Genomic DNA, 24,344 nt, shown 5'->3' with positions numbered 1-24,344 from the left:
ATTTACCTGTCCAGCAGCAACATGTTTGCCCTGACATGGTGGGTTTGCACCATGAAATCAGGGAAGTCCTTTCTCCTGATGGTCTGCAAGGTGCTTTTGACGAATGCCAACCTTTCTGGCTGGGAAAGGGGGTTCTGGGGGCATTCCTGGTCCAAGTGACTTTGTGATCAAAGAAATATATTCTGGACCTTAGAGCTAATCCGTTGTCCCTTCAGCACTGGACCATCAAGAGTCTCTAACAGAGGCCTCTGCTCTCTCACTCCGTGGTGAAGACCTTTGTACAGGGTGTTGCTCATTCTCTGCCTCCTGTACATTTTTCTGAGACTCCTCTGTGTCTCAGCTTAGTCCTGGCATCCCCTGGAGCCTATTATTTTTCTTCCCTTTGTCATAAGGTTGCCTTCTTTGTTGCTATTACTTCTGCAGGGCGGCTTTGTCCTGTATGGACCCCATTCTTGTTTTGCAGACATACAATACCACTTTTCTTCCCATGATGATTTCTTCTTCTCACCTTAACCGAGACATTGTTTTACCCACCCATGTGTCCAGCTCCTAAAAATCCTTTGGAGGTTCCTCTTCATTGCTTGAATGCTGTGATTGTTGGTCAAGTTTACATCTCTGCTACAGCTTCTTTCCATCAGTGCGACTGTGTGTATGTGATTCCTTATGGCTTTTCACGCAAGGTGGATTCAGCAGCTCATCCTTCAGGTCTAAACCCTTTGGGGTGTTGTCCCCTCTATTCAAGTCAAAGCATGTTCTACAAGAGCATTAGTGCCTTTTGGCATCAGGCTTCAGTTTCTCTGTAATGCTGCCCCCAGGTGGACATCCAGGCCTCAGGCAGCCCTGTATCTTTGGGCTTCATTTGTTCCTTTATAGCTTTTGTTTCTAGTTGTTTTTCTCTTGGGCATGTTTGCCAGTCATTTGCTGTTTGTTGTCAGTCTGTCAGTTGGACTGCTTTTAAATGTCAAATTGTTTCCCGAATTTATTCAATATAAAATCGATATAATATAACCTGTACAATCCTTTCCTTGAAGTACACAGACATTTCTGTGTTTTTATGATACTCTTTTTGTTGTTATACAAAACTGAAGTCATACTGGCAGTGGGAGGAGTTATGCAGGGCTGTACTTACAGCTTTGCTTTGCCAGTTTCCAATCACCTTAAGGTACCTGGTTCCAGAATATAATTGTGTATTCTGTTATGTAGACCAATGAAGAAGGGTATTATTGTTCCCACTGACACCAATGATGTGGGGTCTTTTATTATTGTTGCCACTGTCCACTAATAAAGGGTGAATTTATTATCACTGTCACCTATATGAGGGTTTTTTTGCTGTTACCACCGACACCACTGAAGGGGTGTTTATTGCTGTCTCTTCTCTGAGCGGAACGCCACTTCACAGAAACCATTGCATGACCATGTATGTGCCAATGTATCTTTTCGATACAGACTGATGTGAGAGGGTGATACAGCATCAATACACAGGTGCGTGGAAGGGTGTTCTCTCCATTTTTATATGTATTTCTCTTCCTGATTTTATTACAATAAGTATAGCAGTCACCTGATATGTTTGAAGTGGAAATTGTAAAAAAAAATAAAGTTTTATTTGTGTCCCTGTACTAGGCTTGTGTCTACAAATGTGGTCTTTTGACCTATTTTATTTGACCACCTGTCTGTGTGAAACTATTTAACATCAATAATGATATGACCAAGACCTTTTTTTATTATACAAAATTCAATCTCCTACTTATAAGGAGGAACTGATGGAAAGCTAAGGGAAGGGAAGCAGGATCCACCAAACAGTTGCTCTAGAGATCCAATTAGTGTTTCAAAGCTGCCAATCCTAAATTATTGACTGAAGAATAATAAGCAGACATAAAACATGTAATGCAATTTGAAATCTGATTGCCATGGAAGACCTTCAGATGTATGTATAACATGTTTGGTATGTCTCAGATAGGTGGATCTTAACCACTTTACCACCGGAGGATTTTGCTGTCTTACGTCCAGGCCACTTTTTGCGATTCGGCACTGTGCGACTTTAACTGACAATTGCGTGGTCATGCAATGCCGTACCCAAAGGAAATTTACGTCCTTTTTTTCCACAAACAGAGCTTTCTTTTGGTGGTATTTGATCACCTGTGCGATTTTTACTTTTTGGGCTATAAACAAAAAAAGAGCGACAATTTTGAAAAAATAATTATTTTTCAAATTTTTTTATATGAAATTCCCCCCAAAAAAATGTAAAAATCTAAATTTTTTAACATTTTAGGCCAATTTGTTTTCTGTTACATATTTTTGGTAAAAAAAATTGCAATAAGCGTATTTTGATTGGTTTGCGCAAAAGTTATTGCGTTTACTAACTAAGGGAAAGATTTCTGTCATTTTTGGTGTTTTTTTTTTTTTTAACGAGTAATGGCGGTGATCTGTGATTTTTTTTTTTTTACCGGACTGCGACATTGCGGCGGACAGATCGGACCCTTGACTGACATTTTTGACACTTTTGGGGGTACCAGTGACATTACTACAGTAATCAGTGCTATTTATATGCACTGTTACTGTAAAAATGACACTGGCAGGGAAGGGGTTAATTTTTATTGGTGATCAAGGGGTTAAGTGTGCCTGGTGCTTACTAACGTGTGTGGGGGGAGGTGACTGAGTGACACAGGGACAGATCGCAGGTTCAGCTATGCTGAACCCTGCAATCTGACCCCGTCTGTCACTTAGGAGATCCGCCCGCTTTGTTTACACAAGCAGGCGGATCTCCACACTCGATTCCCCGATGATCGGGGAAGAGCGGCGGTGATCACCGCCACTCCTCCCCTGGCCCGACTCCTGCTGTGACTGAATACAGCGGGAGCGAGCCTCCGGCGGTGCACGCGCTCCGCCCACAAGGGGAGGAGTCCAGTGACGTAGGTCTACGTCGCTGGACGGGATCGAACCACTTTGCCGCAGTACAGTCAACGTGACTGGTCGGCAAGTGGTTAAAAATTTCATATTGGAAGGGAATCATTTATTTACACATCATTTCTTGTTATTTTATTTCTTTTTTTTATAATCAAATATTTATTTAAATTTCCTACAATTGAGGCAATTGGCAGATGTCACCAAACAATACATTATCATACAATATCTGTTCCAAGCAAACTGTCAGACAAGTTCTGGAAGAGTAAAAGGAAGCCAGGTACTGTAGGTTAACAATACAAATTTGTTTATGAACTCTCGCACGACTTATGGATCTGTGACAGTACATTAAAGCTGATGACTTCAGAACAAGGTTTAAAAAAGATGATTAAAACATTGAAAAGTACTAGAAAAAAAGATACATTAAAAAAAACAAACTATAAACAAGAGGTTCCATGTGCAGGCAACTGGGGAGACCTTAAGGTCTATCAAATATTTATGAAAATATGTTATACAAGTATGCTCTATGTCAGTTCCTATGTCCTTTGCCAGTATGGAAGCACAATAGGGGTTCTGGGATGCTTACACCTCCACTAAGCCTGGAACTTAAGTATCTGATAGTTCACTTTAGTATATCCATCCCACCCATATATCTCCAATCAATTTCCATTGTGTCTTTAGAAGCTGCCATACTATGATACATCACCTTCTAGTCCAGGGAGGTGCCACATGTTGTCTGTTTACAAAATCATGGAATTAGACTTTTGGCTGTGTTAAGTATGTATGAGGCCACACTGTTCTTATATGACTTAAAGGCGGAGGGCGTTTTGTGGAAGAGGTAATGGAGGAGTGTATTCTTCATACAGCAGGCTTGAGGAAGGTCTCCTGTATCAGAGGGAGATAGAATCCCAGAAACGTTTAATCTTAGGGCACAGCCAGCATACATGTTAAAGAGTACCCTTCTGTGTACATCCCCCAGTTTTGTCTGTCTAGAAATTTATAGGATGACTCTTGCACCTTGGAGCTTTTAGATGTGGTGCCTTATGATCTTTTGCAGTTGGGGTTAATTCTAAGTTCTTTCTCCCATTCTTTGATAAAGTATGAGGGTTGTGAAACAGAAGATCCTAAAATTATTTTATGTAGCTGGGAGAGGAGATGTCTAGTATCTTGAGCTGTGCTTCAGAAAGACTCAAATGCAGAACGATAAGAGTTTGCACGTAGTTTTGGGGTTACCTTACTAACAAAGTCAGAAAGCTGTCGGTATCTCCAGTGATCCATTGGGAAAGTTCCAAAGGAGCTTCTCAAAGTTTCCAAGTAAAGTTATTTACTGGTAGGATTAAAAACATATAAAGTCAAAAATGCAGTGCTATGCTTCTTTATTTACGCTATGCTCCTTTATCAGGCAAAAACAATGACCACAGGGTAAATCAACATAGTCCATAACAATAGTCCATAAAAGTGCAAGTTTTATGGACTTGCACTTTTATGGACTATGTTGATTTACCATATGGTAATTATTTTTGCTTCATAAAGCAAGCATTGCGCTTTATATAGTCTTTAACATGGACTTTTTGTCCTAATTCACTATTAGCGCTACAATTATAATTTTTTTTTTTTTTTATGTTTATTTGAGGGTTGTGTATTTCCTCTATTGCCACAGCTGTCCCTTTGTTTAGCGCTGATCATTTACTTTGATTTACATTTACTGGTAGGAGCCAACTTGGCACAGGGAGTATTCACCTCTGTCCCTCACATTAGAAAAAATAATATCTTCCCCTGGTGCGAGCAAGGGAAAGCCCCCCCCCCCCCCAACAGAGCCCAAGGAGAGGTATTTAAAGCCAGTTTCCCATTAGCATCCAGTCTACCCCAAACAGAGTCATGAGAGTCACAGATATGGCATTTTAACAGGTGCAATGTTTCTCCCCACAGTAGTTAGTATTGTACTATTAGGTTTGGAGCTAAATTAAGTGGGCTCCCTGTACTGATTTCCTTTTTGTATTCCTATTATACAGCTTTTGCCAAGGAAAGCTTTACTTCAGTCACTGTACATTTATGCAAAACTGTAATGGCTGTGGAGGTGAAGGTCAGACCCAGAACACCATTGGGAATATCCATAGCATCTGTGTTTAATGTCTCTGTAATTGGAAATTGTGCTTTTGCTCTTATACCTGAAAAGTAATGTGCAACCTTAAGGTAAATGTAGTTCTCTCCTCACACATCAACTTATCTCTTTCTCTTGCATCCTAGCCTTTTTTCACTTTCGCTTATGCTGTACATGACATCTGGCCTTTTATTCTTGGTTCTGTTTCAGAGCTTTAATCTCACTTTACTCTTCTCCCCTTACCATCTTGTCTACTTCACATTGCGAACATAGATGAATTTATGGATATTCTTTCTGGAGAAGCTCGCTTCTGACATTTGTTATTCTTATTGAGTTTGGCCTATGGTTTTTCACAAAAGTGTCCTACACTTGTCTTGTATCAGAAAAAAACGTCTTTGGCATTTGCAAGTTTTGTTACTATAGTTATTGCAAATGTATTTAATCTTCTGTACATGTTCTCTTTCAAATTGAACTTTAACAGGCTTAATAAAGCAGTGCATAACGAAAGGGTGATGTGCAAAGTGCAACAACCTATGGCAACCAATTCTATATCCACTCACTGTTGTCAGCATATTAGTGGAAAATTATTGCTTGTTACTTTTTCTGGGATACTGCATAGTACTGTTTGCCTGATTGTGCATTCATCTAGTTTTTTTTATACAAATCAACAAAGCTCAGTTTCGATTAGTGTTAATTTCTGAGTTAAAAATATCTGTGTTCACATACTATAACTAGAGTTCCTCCATTGTCTTTTTATACCCTACCCTTGTGTTACTGCCTTTCAGTATTTGTTACCTTTAAAATATTCAATGATTGATCCTCCTTGCTAAGACATGTTGCAGCAATATGTAATGCAAGGGAAGGAATCTCATCTGGAGGGATATATTGTGCTAAATCTTAACAACCAGACAGTTAACTCTGTCCCCATAACATAGAGTGATTGGAAATAAAAAATTAGAGCGTTGTAACGAGAACTAGAGATGAAGGTTAACCCAAAATTATAATTCCCCTTACTTTGTGGTTATCTTCTCTCTTTTTCATCTCTGGAACATGAACTGAAGGGTAAGCGCCCTAATAAGACACTGACTGCGCAAAATAAACTGACTGGTTTTACCCTTCCCTACTCTATCCAAAACTAAAAAAAATGTTGTCTATACCGTACACTTTAACTTCTGTGTTCTGTTAACCATACCTAACAAATGTCTACCTTACTAGTGTCTATTACAAAGCTCTGTACTGGGTCTTGTTCTACTTATCAGTTTGAAAGTAATATAACTAAAAGTGCGTGGGTAAGGTTTTTGCTGATGAAACAAAGGTGTGAAAAATGATGTTGATATTCCTTGAGGTGTATCTAACATGGAATGATTTGGTATTGCAGAAAGATTGGTCAAAGCAATGGACACTGCAGTTCAAGGTTTTAAATGTAAAAAAAAAAAAAAAAACATTTGAAAAAAATATTCTATTGACAGAACACAATATTGGGGGGCACAGTATTGGCCATAAATACAGGGGGAAAAATTGTGGTACTTCAGATGATTGCAAAATAAGCAAAGAGTATGGCCAGACTGTGGGAAAAGTGAATAGAATTGTAGGGTGTATCGCTAGAAGGATCAGTAGTAAGAGGAATGAGGTTCTGATTCCTCTAAATAGATCTTTAGTTAAACTTATTTTGAAATGCCATGTCCAGTTCTGGAGACCTCATTTAAAAAAAAAAAAAAAAAAAAATAGATTCAAACAGTATCAGAAACAGGCAAAAATTTTTTTTAAAAGGTCTGGGGGCTAAAACATCAGGAACCTAAAGTAGTTCTAAATTAAAACTGTTTTTACCTTATTGCATTCCCCGCATTAAGGTAAAAAATTCTCCTCCTATTCCCGTTGTTCATCCCCAACACTTACCTGACTCCTCTCACCTTTTCAGCACTGTCCCTGCTGCAGCACCACTCCTCTCACTTCCTGGTATCAGCAGAGACGGTGAGAGCAGTAGGAGCCATAGGCTCCTGCTGCTGTAACTCAAACCCCTGTGAGGAGGGAGCGGGGACATGGCTTACCAGTGCTGTATGTGCCTATATACACATACAGCCCTGTTTGGGAGCCCATGAGTGCCCCCTAAGCACCTGGCTTGCTGAGATGGCACCTAGAGCAGGGAGGATTGGGGAGCACCAGCAGGGGAACTGCCAAAAAGGAGGGAACGGCCGCTCTGTGCAATATTAATGCACGCAGCAGGTAACCATAATGTCTTTTTCTATTTTAAGAAAACAAATCTCTTAATAGAATTTAGATGTGTACAGTCTTGGGAAAAGAAAGGCAAGGGGAGACATGATTGAACCTTTAAATACATTAAGGCTCCATTCACACCTGAGCGTATCGTGTTCAGGCGGTTTTTTGGGCATTTTTTTCAGGCATTTTTGCAGGTGTTTAGAGGCAGGGATAGACATCTAACAAAAACGCTTGTAATCTGCCAAAAAAGAAGCTCATTTACTTTTTTGAGCTTCAGACATTTTGTTTTAGGAGACAGAACGCTCAGATGTGAACAGGGGCCATTGAAATGAATGGGAATTTGCTTGTTGGGCGTTTTGAGACTTCAGAGATGAGCGATTTACGAGCTTAAAAATGCTCAGGTGTAAACCGGGCCTTAGGGTGTGAATATGGTTCAGGAAGGCAGTATTTTCAATGTGAAGCCAAGATCAAGAACACTCGGTAAAGGAGGAGAGCATATTTAAAAGAAGAAAAACTACCACAAGAGGACACAGTTTTAAATTAGAGGGGCAAAGGTTTAAAAGTAATATGAGGAAGTATTACTTTACTGAGAGAGTAGTGGATGCATGGAATAACCTTCCTGCAGAAGTGGTAGCTGCAAATACAGTGAAGGAGTTTAAGCATGCATGGGATAGGCATAAGGCTATCCTTCATACAAGATAGGGCCAGGGACTATTCATAGGATCCAGATATATTGGGCAGACTAGATGGGCCAAATGGTTCTTATCTGCCGACACATTCTATGTTTCTATGACCTCACACTGCCAATGGGAAAGTTCAATACTAACATTAGGAAGTTTTACTGGAAGAGTTGATGCTTGGTACAAACTTTCTGGGGAGTAGAGAGTCAGTTTAAATGGAACTAAACCCTGTTTAGCTAAGCCTCTGTTTATCTGCAACTTCCATGGTGCTACACATGTGATCAGTTATGGCACCAGCCATTTGATGGTTTGACAGTTTTATTGAGAGCACAAGCAGATGTGACCGTTACATTCATGGCACGTGTCATAAATGTAACTTTTTTTAAACTGCTAAATCGATGGGTTTAGTTCCGCTTTTACACCGCATTCACACTGCAGCGGCACGACTTCGGGGGCGACCAGTGAAGTAGTGTGCAGCACGACTTCGGCGCGACTTGCACGGGCTTCATAAAATGAATGTCTATGCAAGTCGCTCCAAGTCGCCCCAAAGTAGTACAGGAACCTTTCTCTAAGTCGGAGCGACTTGTGTCACTCCTATTAGAACCGTTCCTGTACCACACAATGGACCGCGATGGTCCGCGACTTGTCAGGCTGACAAGTCGTATTAGTGTGAATGGAGTCTAACAGTAAGTGGATTCAAACATGCTTTGGACATACGTAGATTTATAGCCAGACAACAGTTATAAAAAAAAAAATACAAATCCCAAAGAAAATAAAAACTTTGGACAGACTTGATGGACCACTTGGTCTTTTTTCTGCTTCCCCTCTACATATCAAAAATACTAGCTGCAATGCATCCTAGCTTCAGATTACATTAATGTAAACATTAATACTTACATTTTTCAATAGTTTTTATTTTCACTGAACATCAGCAGTCTTATGGTGTGTTTGTGTGTGTGTGTGTGTGTGTGTGTGTGTGTGTGTGTGTATATATATATATATATTAAAAAATTATTTTCCAGTGTGCTGTTATGTTATTACACAGCTATTTCTGTAACCTGTATATCACAAATTTTAACTGACTGAGTGGTGAAAGATCAATATATTTTTTCATTAACACCTTTTTTTTTTCATTCCCCTTTAAGGTTATATTAGGTCAGAATTTACTCCCACTTGCTGCAGAACAGAATATAACTACTGCCATGAAGGTAATAAGTCCTTTTGATCTTATGAATGAATGCAATAAAATTGCAAGCAGATGAATGTTTGCTTTAGAAGCTAGCTCGAAGACTTGTAAGCGAGCTGTACACAGCAAATATTGGAATTATATGTGATAGTTGAGTAAAGGTATTGTTATGTAATTACATTCTGGAGAGGATCGGCAAATAGAAGGCAATGTACTATTATTGAACATAAAAAGCAACATGTGAAGTTGAGAGCATCCAAAGAAGCAATACATAGCTATAAAAGTAAACGAAAGTATAAACAGAAAAGAATATTGTCAATACAGTATCCCCACTTCATAAAATAGTGATATAGTAGTTAAAAAAAACACACACACAAAGCTATACAAGAAACAAAAATCCTAATTTGTATAAAACAGAAGGTAAAACCCTTAGTCGACAATATTTTTCTAAACAAAACTGGAAGTATGAAAACAGTTGTAACAATAGTATTTTCTGGTTCCTCGACCTGCAGACTCAGTGCTGCTTCTGATTAATTTGGCGCTTGCTTTGTTTCCCCTTATATTAATGGAAGCGAGTTTATGGTGCTTTGGGGCTAAAAAGACACATGCATGCCTACAAATTTATTTTTTTGGAGCATTTTGGTCCTGATTCACATTTTGCTCCAGGGCACAAACCAGTTGAGCTAAACCCATGTGCCAGTGGGCCCGATAAACTAACAGTGGTGCAGAGTGAGAATTGAGGCAGGAAAATGTGCAGACTGGTTGCAAAAAAAAAAAAAGTTGCATAATGCCCTAAATTATATATTATGTGACAGTGACTATAGTTTATAAGGTGCAAAATGGTGAAGGTGCATATTAGCAGCTCAGGTGTCTGAGTAGTCACACAGCAGCTTCTGAGGTCTGATACTAAAGTGCTGAGTGTTAGAAAAATGTTTTTTTATTTACAGAAACTACTTTGACTGTTCGCTAATGGCAAAAAAAAAAACAATGTTGAAGTTGTTTGAGAAATTAATGAAAAGCCAACAGTTTCTGCAAGTTTTAAAAGAGCCTAGTGCCAGTGGAATAGAAAATAAGAAGCATGTATACAAAACACTATTACCATACTATACAATTGAATCTAAAAGGAGTACATGTACTTTGTTTTACATCCTTAATATGTTGTCATATTCATAATTGACATAACTGAATCCTGTGCCACCTACCTCTTGGTGCTGTAATGTACTTATTCTATACACATGAAGCATTTGCAATATCTATATACTGTGTGTGTGTGTGTGTATATATGTACAGTATGTCACAAAAGTGAGTACCACCCTCACATTTTTGTAAATATTTTATATCTTTTCATGTGAAAACACTGAAGAAATGACACTTGGCTACAATGTAAAGTACAGCTTGTATAACAGTGTACATTTGCTGTCCCTTTTTGAAGTCGCTTCAACCGGGGAAGACTCCAGGGCTCGATGGTATTCCGGTCTAATTCTACAAGGCCTATGCTGAGGTTTTGGGTCTGAAATTGCATCAAATCCTAAAGGGGTAGATTGAGGGGGGGATCGCTTCCAGACTATGGGGGAGGCGGTCATTGTTGTGATCCCTAAGCCAGGAAAGGATCCGTCTTATGCTCTTCATATCGTCCTATCTCTCTCCTAAATGTTGACGCAAAGATACTCACCAAGATCCTGGCTGTTTGGCTGAATGGGGTCATTACGACTCTGATTCATCCTGACCAGGTCGGATTCATGCCAGGACGGGCAACGGACATTAGGCACTTGCATACTCGCATTGCACTGGCGGAGTCTGGTGGAGAGGGAGTGGTGGCCTCATTTGACGCCTAAAAGGCTTTTGACTCGGTTGAGTGGGGCTACCTGTGGGCGGTTCTCTCTAACTTTGGATTTGGGCCTAGATTTCTATCCTGGGTACAGATGCTTTATGCTAGTGCTACGGCACGAATCTGCACTAACAACACCTTGTCGGCGTCTTTTCCTCTAGGTCGTGGGATGCGTCAGGGCTGCCCTCTCTCCAAGGGTTTGCTTGCCCTGGCCCTGGAACACCTGGCTATTTTATTGTGGGAGGACTCTGGGGTGAGGGGTATCATGGTGGGTACTGTTGTGGAGAAGATATCTTTATATGCAGATGACAGCATCGGTGTTAATTGGGACAAATCTGTTATGTTCAGTCTACATTCCTCTGTCCCTCGGATTAACACAGGTACCTCGCTTAAGTGGGTGGATAGCTTTGTAAATCTTGGGAATAGAGTGGGGGGTGGACTAAGGGAAAATATAGTGAAGAATGTTGAACCCTTGCTGTAACAACTTAACAAAAGATGTGCGGTGTGGCGTTCGCTTCCGTTGACCCCAGTGGGCAGAGTAAATTTGTTGAAAATGGTCTATTTGCCTAAATTTTTTCTTTGCGTAGCTAGAGGGAGTGGTGGTAACTTTGTCTGGGCTAGGAGACCCCCGATGGTGGTGAAATGCATACTGTATCTTCCCCTATCAGGGGGTGGATTCGCACTACCGATTTTCCTAATCTAGTAATGGGCGGTCCACTCTTCGTGGGCTGTGGGATATGGTGATCCACCTAAACCCTCTGATTCTTCTGCTGAGTCATTTTGAAGATATAGAGGAGGATAGATATCTCAAACTCTGCCTGACCTTCACCTTGTTCTATGCTAGAAGAAAAATCCTACTGAAGTTGAAGTCCGGGGATCCTCCTACCCATAGCTCCTGGTGGACTGCAGCCAACACGGCTTTACCTTCTGTACAGAATTACATACAAGAGCCGACAGTGTCCGAGGAAATTTGGCAAAATCTGGTCCAGGTGGATAGAGGTGGAGGGTTAGCTGTGGTCTCTTCCTCTCCCTACTGTTTGATTGAGTCTCTGAGATCTTTATCTTCATTGATTGGTATAGGGAAGGGTTGGGGTGGTAGGGTCAGGTGATACTTATCGGTAGCACCGGATGCAATGTACTCAGTATTAATGAATTGTGCTTCTCTGGAGTATGAGATGGCTAGGGGGGATTCCCCAACATTTATTTTCCGCTATTGTAAGATTATATCATTTGTGCTTATTGTACGTTGTCTTGCATTTTCTTTATGTCTGTATAAGATGCTTGTGTTCTACTGCTTTGTTTAATAAAACTTTTTCTGTTAAAAAAAAAAATTGCTGTCCCCTTTAAAATAACGCACAGCCATTAATGTCTAAACTGCTGGCAACAAAAGTGAGTACACCCCTAAGTGCAAATGTCCAAATTGGGCCCAATCAACCATTTTTCCTTCCCGGTGTTATGTGACTCGTTAGTGTTACAAGGTCCAATGTGTGAATGGGGAGCGTTGGGGTGTGTTAAATTTGGTGTTATTGCTCTCACTCTCAATGGTCACTGCAAGTTCAACACCTCATAGCAAAGAACTCTGAGGATCTAACAAAAAAGAGAAGTTGCTCTACATAAATGTGGCCTAAGCTATAAGAAGATTGCCAAGACCCTGAAACTGAGCTGCAGCATGGGGGCCAAGACTATACAGTGGTTTACCAGGACAGGTTCCACTTAGAACAGGGCTCGCCATACTTGACCAAAGAAGTTGAGTGCATATGCTCAGCATCGTATCCAGAGGTTGTCTTTGGGAATTCGACATACAGTATCTCACAAAAGTTAGTACACCCCTCACATTTTTGTAAATATTTTATGTGACAACTCTGAAGAAATGACACTTTGCTACAATGTAAAGTAGTGAATGTACAGCTTGTATAACAGTGTAAATGTGCTGTCCCCTCAAAATAACTCAACACACAGCCATTAATGTCTAAACCGCTGGCAACAAAAGTGAGTACACCCCTAAATGAACATGTCCACATTGGGCCCAATCAGCCATTTTCCCTCCCCGGTGTCATGTGACTCAATAGTGTTACAAGGTCTCAGGTGTGAATGGGGAGCAGATGTGTTAAATTTGGTGTTATCGCTCTCACTCTCTCTTACTAGTCACTGGAAGTTCAACATGGCACCTCATGGCAAAGAACTCTCTGAGGATATGAAAAAAAGAATTGTTGCTCTATATAAAGATGGCCTAGGATATAAGAAGATTGCCAAGACCCTGAAACTGAGCTGCAGCACTGTGGCCAAGACCATACAGCAGTTTAAAAAAGACACGTTCCACTCAGAACAGGCCTCGCCATGGTCAACCAAAGAAGTTGAGTGCACGTGCTCAGCGTCATATCCAGAGGTTGCCTTTTGGAAATAGACGTATGAGTGCTGCCAGAATTGCTGCAGAGGTTGAAGGGGTGGGGGGTCAGCCTGTCAGTGCTCACACCATCAGGGGCGGATCCAGAGTCTAATCTCGAGAGGGGCACTGTCATTTTTATTTTTTTTACTAGTAATGGCGGCGATCAGCGATTTTTAGCGGGACTGCGACATTGCAGCAGACAGATCGGACCCCTGACATTTTTGGGGGGACCAGTGACATTACAACAGTAATCAGTGCTAAAAATATGCACTGTCACTGTAATAATGACACTGGCAGGGAAGGCGTTAACCCAGGGGCGATCAAAGGGTTAAGTGTGAGCCTGGGGGGTGCTTTCTAACTGGGGGGGGGGCTTGTAATACCAACACAGAGACCTGTGTTCCTAAATAGGAGGAACACAGGAGCTCTGCAGTGATTCCTGAGACAACAACGGTCTGCTGCGTTTCCAACTGCAGACCGTCGTTCTCTCTTCACAGGAAGTGATTGCAGGTGCCCGGCGCCAATGGCGGCTGCTGGCCCTGTGCCTCAGCTTCCCCGCTGGCAAGTGGGCGCGCGCGCCCCCAGGATCACTCCTGCACACCACCGTACAGGTACGACGATTTGCGAGAACCTGCTGCCATATAACTGTGGCGGCTGGTCGGCAGGTGGTTAAAACAGTGACATTGTTTTAAAGTGTTCCATGCATCCGCATGCCATTTATTTGTATTCTGACACATGGCTGCAGTGTCCTGATATGACATGCTGGTGCAGGTCCATGAAGGCACCCTGCATGCACACCTGGAAGCATGACATATTGGGACACAGTGGCTGTGTGTCTCAGTGGAAATAAAATGGGATGCCAGCACTGGGATAAATGCAACACTTTATGCATCCTAAAGCCATTAAATGACAGCCCTGCATGTTAGACGCATGTCTGCAGCACACACTGTGTAAAGGAGGCAGAAAAATTATTTTCACTGTCAGTCTATATCATCATTATCATCATGACAATCACACAATACAGGTGCTGTGGCTCAATGCATCTGTACTGTGTGATTATCATGATGATAATGATGATGATAGCATTTAGCTGCTGTATAATTCCTCATGGTGGCTGGCCAGCAGCAAGGACATGGCATAGGTGAAGGGGGATGGGTGTGTCACTGTACCTTTTTGGAGACAAATGGATTAATTGCAGTCTAGACGTTTTCCTTACTGCCCCTGTCTGCTGTGAAGATCTGTCCCTCTCAGTGTGTTCACACACACAGACGCACACTGCTGTGTCTCAGGCTTCCCCCTCAGCCTGAGCCCTCCCTCTCCTCTCTGCACCCATTGGCTGCAGGAGTCAGGCAGTGATGAGGCTGCTGCCTGATATCACTCCGCCTGGCCGGAACTTTCATTTTATTGTCGCAAAATGCGGCTCCTGGTGGTATTAATCCACCTGAGCAGGGAAAAAAAAAAACTCTCTCTATGAAACAGCATCCTGGGCCCCTCTGAACTGATGGGGCTTAGGGATTATATTTTAGGTCTCCTGGGAGCCGGGGAAGCAGAAATAAAGTCCCTGCAGATGCATTTAGATAATGCCTCTGTAAACTTAAACCTGGTACTATTTTTCTCGGGGGGGGGCAATTGACTCGATGCCCCCCCCCTGGATCCGCCAGTGCACACCATACACCACACACTGCATCAAATTGGTCTCCATGGCTGTCGTCCCAGAAGGAAGCCTCTTCTAAAGATGATGCAGAAGAAAGCCCACAAACAGTTTATTGAAGACAAGCAGACTAAGGACATGGATTACTGGAACCATGTCCTGTGGTCTGATGAGACCAAGATAAACTTATTTGGTTCAGATGGTGTCAAGCGTGTGTGGTGGCAACCAGGTTAGTAGTACAAAGACAAGTGCCTTGCCTACAGTGAAGCATGGTGGGATTGCAATACCTGGATGATCTTCTGTGAGCAGAGTCTCTGACTGCCATGAAGGACAACTAGGAGATTGCTGTGGGGACTCTGCAGGAGTTTGGTTGGAAATTAAATTTACAGGTATTGGCTCTGGTTCTGTCCACCTAGTTGGACTATCTGCGTCTGTTCTGGACTCGGCCTCAGCGACATATCCAGTCGTGAAACGCGTCCACCGATTGTCCTGCATTCACAGCGTGTACTGTACCTGCCATTTGATTGATGTGGAATAAAGATACTCCTTTATTCGAAAATTTATCGGAAGTGCGGTCATTCCTTTTTGTTTGAAGTTATCCTGGATTGCGTATCCGACCAGCACCTGATCCCAGTCTCACCTGGAGCGGTCTACCCTGTTTGGACTTTGCCTCAGCCAGGGTGTACCTCCCATGGGACTAGTTTCAAAATTCTGTCCACACGAGGCCTCTGCAAAGAGAGAGTCTTGTCCTGTGGGGCAAGAATCCACAGTCTCTGGACAATCTGATCCTGTTGAGCTGGGGTACGAGAGGGCCCCAGATTTGGTGGCTTCGCTCTCCGGAGCTTCGATAGGGTAAATTTTCCTTCCCCTGTACTGGACAGTGGTCACCATGGATGCCAGCCTGTCCGAGCGGGGTGGCGTTTTTTGTCACGGAGTGTGCTCAGGGGGTCTGGACTCTGGAAGAATCCATACTAGCGATCCATATACTGGACATTTCCTCCGAAGGTGTTTCATCAGTTGTGTCTCTGGTGAGGAACTCCCGAGGTGGTCCAGTTGGCCTCTCGTCTCAACAGGAAGGTGCTTGGGTTTGTGACTCATTCTCGGGATCCTTTGGCTGATGCCACAGACACACTGGTGGCTCCTTTGGGTCCATTATCGTCTGATATACGTCTTTCCTCTTCTATAAATTCTGCCAAGACTCCTGCGTAGGCTCGAAGCAAGAAAGGGATTACGGCCATCCTAGTGGCTCCAGTCTGGCCTCACCAGTCTTGGTTCGTAGATCTGATATGCCCAGTCGCTGATGCTCCTTGGAGACTTCCTCTTAGAGGAGATCTGTTGGCTCAAGGGCCAATCTTCCATCTTGCTTTACAGGTGCTGGCTTTAACGGCTTGGCTGTCGGAAGTCAGGTGCTGAAAGCTAGAGGGTTGTCTGAATCGGTGATTCCCATGTTGCTGTAAGCTAGTAAATCTACTTCTAGGTAGATTTACCATCGCGTTTGAAGAGCATACTTTGCGGATGTGAATGTCTTGTGGTTCACCCCTGGTCCTTTTCGGTGACTCGGAGTTTGGCTTTCCTCCAACGAGTTGTGGAGCAGTGACTGGCCTCGAGTACTACTGAGGGGCAGGTTTGGCCTTGGCGGTTTTCTTTCATTGTCCTTTGGCTATGCTTTCTGTGGTTCGCTGCTTTGTTCAGGGGGTTCGCCACTTGACTCCCCCACTGCGGTCTCCATTGCCCTCGTGCGTTCTCAACTTGGTGCTGTCGGTTCTTCAGTGATCGCTGTTGAAAAACTTTTGCGAGATTCCTCTGCTTACATTGTCCCAGAAGGTAGCCTTCTTGGTGGCTTTTTCTTCTGCACATAGGGTATCAGAGCTGGCAGCTTGTCTTGTCATTCACCTTACTTGGTGGTTCATGGAGATAAAGTGGTGCTTTGGCCCTGCTAGTCATTTCTTCCTTAAGTCATCTCTGGTTTCCATTTAAATAAAGACATTGTGTTACCTTCCTTGGGCCCTAAGAAATCTAAAGAGATTGCCTTATATTCTTTGGATGTGGCTTGGGCAGTCAGGGTGTACCTGGCGGTGACTGAGTTGTTCCAAAAATCGGATTCCCTATTTGTCCTTACGGATGGACCCTGTAAGGGGCTGGCCGTGTCTGCTTCGACCATATCCATATGTATTAGGCAGACGGTGGTGCAGGCGTATTCCATTAAGGGTCAGGATCCTCCTTTCCCTGTTAAGGTGCATTCGGCGCATTCTACAAGTGCGCTTAATGCCTCTTGGGCCTTCTGTCATCAGGCGTCAGTGGTGCAGGTTTGCAAGGTGGCCACCTGGTGGTCCACGCACATTTTCACAAAATTTGTGTTGGCATCTGCGGATGCTTCCTTTGGCCCCAAGGGTTTGCAAGCCGCTGTTGGAGACGATTAGTCCTCTTTGAGGGTGTACTTTTTGTCAGGTGAGCTCCACTTGTTCCTGGTTAAGCTCCTGTTTTACCTGGTTCACTATGTTTAGCCTTTGTGAAGTATATTTTTTGCTGTGTTCTTCCCACCCCTCATATTGACACTGCTTTGGGACATCCGAAGGGTCAAAGAAGATATGGAGCTGTGTCTGTCATTGAACGAAAGAAAAAACTGGATTTTTATCTTACCATAAAATCCCTTTCTCTGATGTTCATTGACAGACACAGCACCCACCCCTCTAATGAGTTGGGGGTTATGTTCTTCTGACACCGCTTGTTACAAAACTGAAGAGCTAGAGCAGGAAGTGGGAGTATACTCCTAGGAAGAACAGCATAACCCAAGGGTCAAATAAGATATGGAGCTGTGTCTGTCAATGAACGTCAGAGAAAAGGATTTTACGGTAAGACAAAAATCCAGTTTTCTCAGGCCTTGTGACATATATCTTTCATGTGGTGCCATTGCTGACTGCATGAAATGGGAAGGGGTTTTCTTTAAGTAAGGCGCTTTTATAATCAACTGCCTGCCGGACACCTGTTTAATGAATAATTACACTCACCTGTAGTTGAATTCTTGTTAATTAGGATTCCGTTGTCTAAAATTTAGCCTTGCTCCTAAAGGCCCGTGCACACGATAAGAAAGTCCGATGACCGATCTGCCGATTTTCGGATTGTTAGTATGGAGCTTTCGACAGCCGACTCTGACTTTTCGGCCGACAAAATCCTGATGTGCAGGCTATATAATTTTTTTCGTCCATCAAAACAACGTCCGATTTTCGTCTCATTAGTACAGATTTCAATGGAAAAAATCTTAAGAGCAAGACTAGGCATGCTCAGAGACGAAAGAACACATACAAAGCAATCCAACACATGACATCACTTCTGTAGTAGAATTCTGTCGTATGTGAAAATTCGTATGAAAATAACCTCTTCACTTTCCACATCAGACTAGCATGCCACAAAAAACGGACGACAGATCGTTCGATAATCTGATCGTGTGTAAGGGGCTTAAGACTTTCATTGAGGTGTATTTTGCAACATGGTCTTGAATAAATTTGCTATAAAAAATACTTTTTTTGTGTGTACAAATTAACAAAGTTTGGTTGCAATCAATGGCCTGCATCTGTGGGAGTATTTTGCAGTATAGTGTGTCATAGAAAATGTTGATTCTGAAAGGAAAGGTTTTCTGGCAAATCTGTTTGGGTGTATTCATTTATGCTGAGCACTGTATATATGATCTCAAAAGTGCCCTATCCTTTGTTGTGGTATACACTAATGGATGTGTAAACAAAGAACATAATTGATTTTTACAGTAAACCTGCAAGTGTTTTTGCTCGATACTCATTTCTAAACATCTATCACTTACTGTATCTTCTGTGTTGCCAGAATGTAAAAATATATCCTGGCCTATTTATAAAATAATCAATTTTCCTGAAATCAGCAGAGCAGGGGCAAGGGTTGGCTGTCAGTTGTTGATAACCAATGTCCCAAATCTATTTGTAAAACTATTCTTTTGGAAGTGGCTATTTAAAGTCTCAATTACCATGTAACTAATAATACCAACAAGACTGTAATACTGTAAATGCTGCCAGAATAAACTTTGCTTGTTAAGAAGTCAATGACACATAAGCACACCATCACAGCAACAGGTTAGACATAAAAAGATTCCATAGGATCCACCTTCTATTAAAAGTTGAAATTTGCCTAAAGGGAAGAGAAGGCTTCACAGCTAAATCTCACAGCTGCGTACAACTATTGTAAGCTCTCAGCGTACACATTATATATTTATTATTACCTTACAACCTTTGATTTGCAAAATGTCAACTTTAAAATACAGTTTGGTTGGCTTATTTCAACATTTCCAGTAATAATAGATTATAGATGGCATACCCCTGTATTTATGTTTCCGGTAGAAGGTAAAAATGGAAACATCTTATTTTTCTTTCTTCTATATTGCCATTTATTTCTAACAATTAAACAACTAATATAACTAGCCTGGTATTCAGCTTATATCTTTATACCTTGAAAGCTTATGCAGGTTACATTAGTGGGGCAATACTCATTTGCTCTGGTTTTATATAGGATTGTAAGGTTATTTCAGTCTTTCATTTTTTAATAGGTTTTGTTTGATTCTTAACCGCTTTACGACCACCCACGCAAGTTATACTGCGGCAGGCAGGCCGCTCCTGCGCGAACAACCATAACTATACATCGGTCGCGCGCCGGCTGACACCCGCGATCGTTCCCCGCTGAGAGAGAAGAACGGTCAGTTGTTGTAAACACAGCTGACCGGTCTTCTCCCTGGAATGATCATAGAGCCCCTGTGATCCTTCTATATAGGAACACAGGTCTCTATGGTAATTTCACATGCCACGCACCCCCCCCCCCCCACAGTTAGAATCACTCCCCTAGGCTCGCATTTCTTGATCACCCACAATGTTAACCCCTTCCCTGCCATTGTCATTAGTACAGTAACAGTGCATATTTTTAGCACTGATTACTGTAGTAATGTCACTGGTCCCCCCAAAAGTGTCAAAAATGTCAGTCAGGGGTCCGATCTGTCTGCCACAATGTCGCAGTCCTGAAAAATTTGCAGATCGTCGCCATTACTAGTAAAAAAATAAAAAAAAAAATAAAAATGACATAAATCTTTTCTGTAGCTAGTAGTCGCAATAACCTTTGCGCAAACCAATCAAAAATGCTTATTGCGGTTTTTTTTTTTTTTATACCAAAAATATGTAGCAGAAAACAAATTGGCCTAAAATGTTGATAAATTTTGATTTTTAAATTTTTTTGGGGAATGTCATAAAGCAGAATGTGAATTTTTTTCAGAATTGTCGCTCTTTTTTTGTTTAAAGTGCAAAAAATAAAAACCGCACAGGTGATCAAATACCAGCAAAAGAAAGCTCTATTTCTGGGGAAAAAAAGGACATAAATTCTGGTTGGGTACAGCATTACATGACTGCGCAATTGTCAGTTAACCACTTAAGCCCCGGAAGATTTTACCCCCTTCCTGACCAGGGGGTATTTTGCGATTCGGCACTGCGTGACTTTAACTGACAATTGCGCGGTTGTGCGACGCTGTACCTAAACGAATTTGACGTCCTTTTTTTCCCACAAACAGAGCTTTTTTTGGTGGTATTTGATCACCTGTGCGATTTTTTGATCATGCGCTATAAACAAAAAAAGAGCGTCAATTTTGCAAAAATAACAATATTTTTCAAATTTTTTATATGAAATTCCCCCAAAAAAATGTAAATATCAACATTTTTTAACATTTTTGGCCAATTTGTTTTATGCTACGTATGTTTGGTAAAAAAAATCGCAAAAGCGTATTTTGATTGGTTTGCGCAAAAGTTATTGCGTTTACTAACAAAGGGAAAGATTTTTGTAATTTTTGTTGTTTTTTTTTTTTTAAATGCATAATGGTGGCGATCTGCGACTTTTTTTTTTTTTGCGGGACTGCGACATTGGGGCGGACAGATCGGACCCTTGACTGACATTTTTGACACTTTTGGGGTTACCAGTGACATTACTACAGTAATCAGTGCTATACATATGCACTGTTACTGTAAAATGACACTGGTAGTGAAGGGGTAACTTTTTTTTTTTTTGAGAGGGAGGGGTGGTGTGTGTGTCCCTAGGGGCGTGATTCTAACTGTGATTGGCTGTGGCTTGAGGTGTAGGAACAGTGATCAACGGTCCTACATAGTAGAACCGTATGATCACTGTTCCTACACAGGGGAGAATGACAGGCGGCTTGTTTACATCAGCCGCCTGCCTTTCTCCCGCTGTCACGGACGATCGTGAGTACCCGGCGGACATCGGGTCCGCTGGGCACACGCGCGGGGGGGTCCGTGACCGCGCGGGAGCGCGAATCCGGCGGCGCGCGCTCGCTCCCCAGAGCCTCACAGGCTAGTGACGTACCGGTACGTCACTTTGCCTGTGAGGGGCTGACCACCGCAGTATATCTCCTTGCGGCGGTCGGCAAGTTGTTAAAGTTATTGTCATGCAGTGCCAAGTTGAAAAAAATGGCCTGGTCATTAAGGGGGCAAATCCTTTCCGGTCTTAAAGTGGTTAAATAAAGTACATTTCTGTAGGAAAGACAAAAATATTAGCACCTTGACATGGTTAAACATAAACAGTAGCGAAAGAGGTTGGGAGAAAAGGCCAGGACTAAAACTACATATAATATTTAACAACAAATCCTTACATTTATTAACCCTCTTCTAAAGTAAAAGTAAAAAAGGTGTTTTTTTCTCATGCGGATTTAAACTTCTTGAATTTTTCTCAGGTTTTTTTTTTTTTTTTTTTGTGACAATGTAGTAATATTACATAATTAAATAACCTACCCAACATTGCATGAAGTCATTGGTCTATTTTATTTATCAGGTAGTCCATAATCTTATGGGAAATGCTGTGCAACCTCTTCTAAACTCTGTAAGTGACTCAGTTGAGGCCATTATCATCACAATGCATCAAGAAGACTTCTCAGGGTGAGTATATTTGCTTTTAAATTATCCGAAAATGTTAATTTTGTATTCATGATAATCATTTATATGTACACACACATTTTTTTTGAAATGATCACTTCTACTTTTTTTTTTTTTTTATAAGGCGTAAATACACTTTCCTGTCTGTCTCCATGGCAGCCTACGTGTGGGTTAACCCCGCCTCCACTCCAAGGGTATAGGACCCCCCTCCCATAAATTTCAGCTCTCAGGTACAGCAGGTGTTCATTTTTTGTCCTCCTCCAAGGACCTACACTTCTGATGTCTTACTACGTCCAGCTTACCTTAGGATACTTTGGATGGTGTCTGCATGTCCAGAGCCCAGCCACGGGCGGGTGAGTGACATTTAAAATCCCCTGCTCTCTGCGGTTGACTGAAGCTTGATTGGCATTCTCTGACATGGGTCTGAAGATTCGCATTGCTTCCCTTCATGGCAGCGGTATTTGTTATTTATGTACACTTTGTTTGTCTCTTTTTCTATCACTGTACAATTTGTTTGTTTGGCCCAATGGCGCTGGAACGCTTCCTGCGTTCCAGCAAACCCTTCCTGCGTTCCAACAAACCCTTCCTCTTCCTCCTCTGCTTCTAGCGTCCAATCGGTAGACGCTTCGTGGTCCCGCGCATGCGCAGTGCGCCGCGAGCGAAGTCGAGGCTTGGTTCGCACATGCGCATTAGCGATCGCGGCCGCATCACCGCTGACGTCATTCCGGCGGGAGATTTAAACAGCTGACGATTCCCCTGTACTTTGGGAATGTACTGTGGGCGTTGCGGCAGCTTCCCAGTGTCTCTGGATTCCTTGCTACAGGTATGTGCAATGGAGACTTGACTGCAGAGGGGGGGGGGGGGGCGGAGGGTTGTCACCTCACAATGTATCACTGACATGGTGTCTGATATGTATTACCTTTCTTTATCAGTCTGGTTGTTTGGCCTGAAGTATGGATCCTGCGTCACCGCCCTCCTGTGGCCAGCCCTCTCACAACAGGTGGGTGCTGGCATTTTTCAGAGGGGGGGGCGGGGAGGGCTTGCTGGTCCCTAGGTCATGGCTAAATCCAGTGTCTCCCCGATTTTCTCTTTTTTCCATCAGCTCTCCCAGGCCTGTTTTACCACAAGAAAGAGACCCTGTCAGACCTCGTGGGAGTTCATCCTCCAGATCTAAACGCCGTGAATCTCCATCAGGGAGTAGGCAACAAGGGAGACGCTCCAATTCCTCCCCCAGACACCATACACGATACCAGAGTCACCGCACACACCAGAGAGCCTGTTGGGGTTGTGGGGCGCATGTCCCGGAGGACAAGTCCCTATGTGAGCCATGTTTTGCTCATGCAGCCGGTGAGAGGGGGCAAAAGGATCAAAGATTGGAATCTCTAGTGAAGAGAATAGTACAACAGTCCCTGAAAGAATGGGGTACAGTCCCACCACTTGGTCCCACCACATCCAGTTCTCCAGGGGAAGTGCAGGAAGATCAAGGCCCCTCTCAACCGAGTATTACTTCTGCAAAGTCATCTGACAGTGATTCGGAAGAAGAAGGGGCTGTAGGCGGCTTTGAGTTCGCCCTAGTTTCACCCCTGATCAGAGCCATTTAAGAAGCTCTCAGATGGGAGGATCCTGTGTCTCCTCAGAAAAAGCAGCGGAAGTTCTTCAAGCACCTTGGTAAGGAGCGTATCAACTTCCCTTCCCTCTCTGAATTACAAGAGGTGATTACTGAAGAATGGAGTAAAGGGGATAGTAAGTCTTCCTTATCCTCCAAACTTGGGAAATTATATCCCTTTAAACCTGAAGATGTCGCCCGTCTGGAATCTGCTCCTCTTGTGGATGCGGCAGTTACAAGATTAGCAAAGCATGTCACTTTGCCACTAGATGACGCGGTCTCTTTCAAAGACCCTTTGGATAGGAAGATAGATCTGGACCTAAAGAGGATCTTTGTGACGGCCGGTGCGGCCTGCAAACCTGTGATGGCATTAGCAACAATGTCTAAAGCCATGGAAGTCTGGGTTTCCGATATAGAATCCAAACTTGGAAGTCTCTCGGAAGAAGCCGTAGAAAGTTCCCCTATTCACGAACTCAAGCTGGCTTCAGTGTTTTTAGGAGAAGCATCTATTGATGTTCTGCGTCTTCTGTCCAGATCGATGCTATCCTCAGTAACAGCAAAGAGGGCCTTGTGGCTTCGCCCGTGGATTGCAGATCCAGCTTCTAAACAGGCATGGTGTAAGATCCCTTTTGAGGGTACTTCCCTTTTTGGAAACAAACTAGACAGCGCCATTGCCAAGGCTACTGGCGGAAAGTCAGGTTTCCTCCCGCAAGACAGACGACTATTTGGTCAGAAGAAGCCTCAACCTAGGAGGCAATACACGGAGAGATCAAGGGATGCACGCTCTTACAAGCCTAATAGAGATTTCCAAAGAAACTGGAGAGGTGGTCAATCCTCTACTCGGAGGTCA

The 24,344-nt window shown here is 42.7% G+C and overlaps 1 protein-coding gene across 1 annotated transcript in view; it reads left to right on the top strand.

Annotated features, from left to right (window-relative positions):
• Nucleotides 1-24,344, top strand: part of COG5 (component of oligomeric golgi complex 5) — a 644,155-nt gene that overhangs the window by 532,516 nt on the left and 87,295 nt on the right. The window contains exons 16-17 of the mRNA XM_082254383.1: nt 9,045-9,107; nt 21,788-21,891. Of these exons, the coding sequence (XP_082110509.1) occupies nt 9,045-9,107; nt 21,788-21,891 (167 nt within the window). The remainder of the gene's footprint in view (nt 1-9,044; nt 9,108-21,787; nt 21,892-24,344) is intronic.

The sequence above is a fragment of the Pelophylax lessonae genome, assembly GCF_965119305.1.
Source record: "Pelophylax lessonae genome assembly, chromosome: 4".
NCBI lineage: Eukaryota > Metazoa > Chordata > Amphibia > Anura > Ranidae > Pelophylax > Pelophylax lessonae.
Note: the sequence above shows the minus strand (reverse complement) of the source record. Positions and strands in the feature narration are given on the sequence as shown.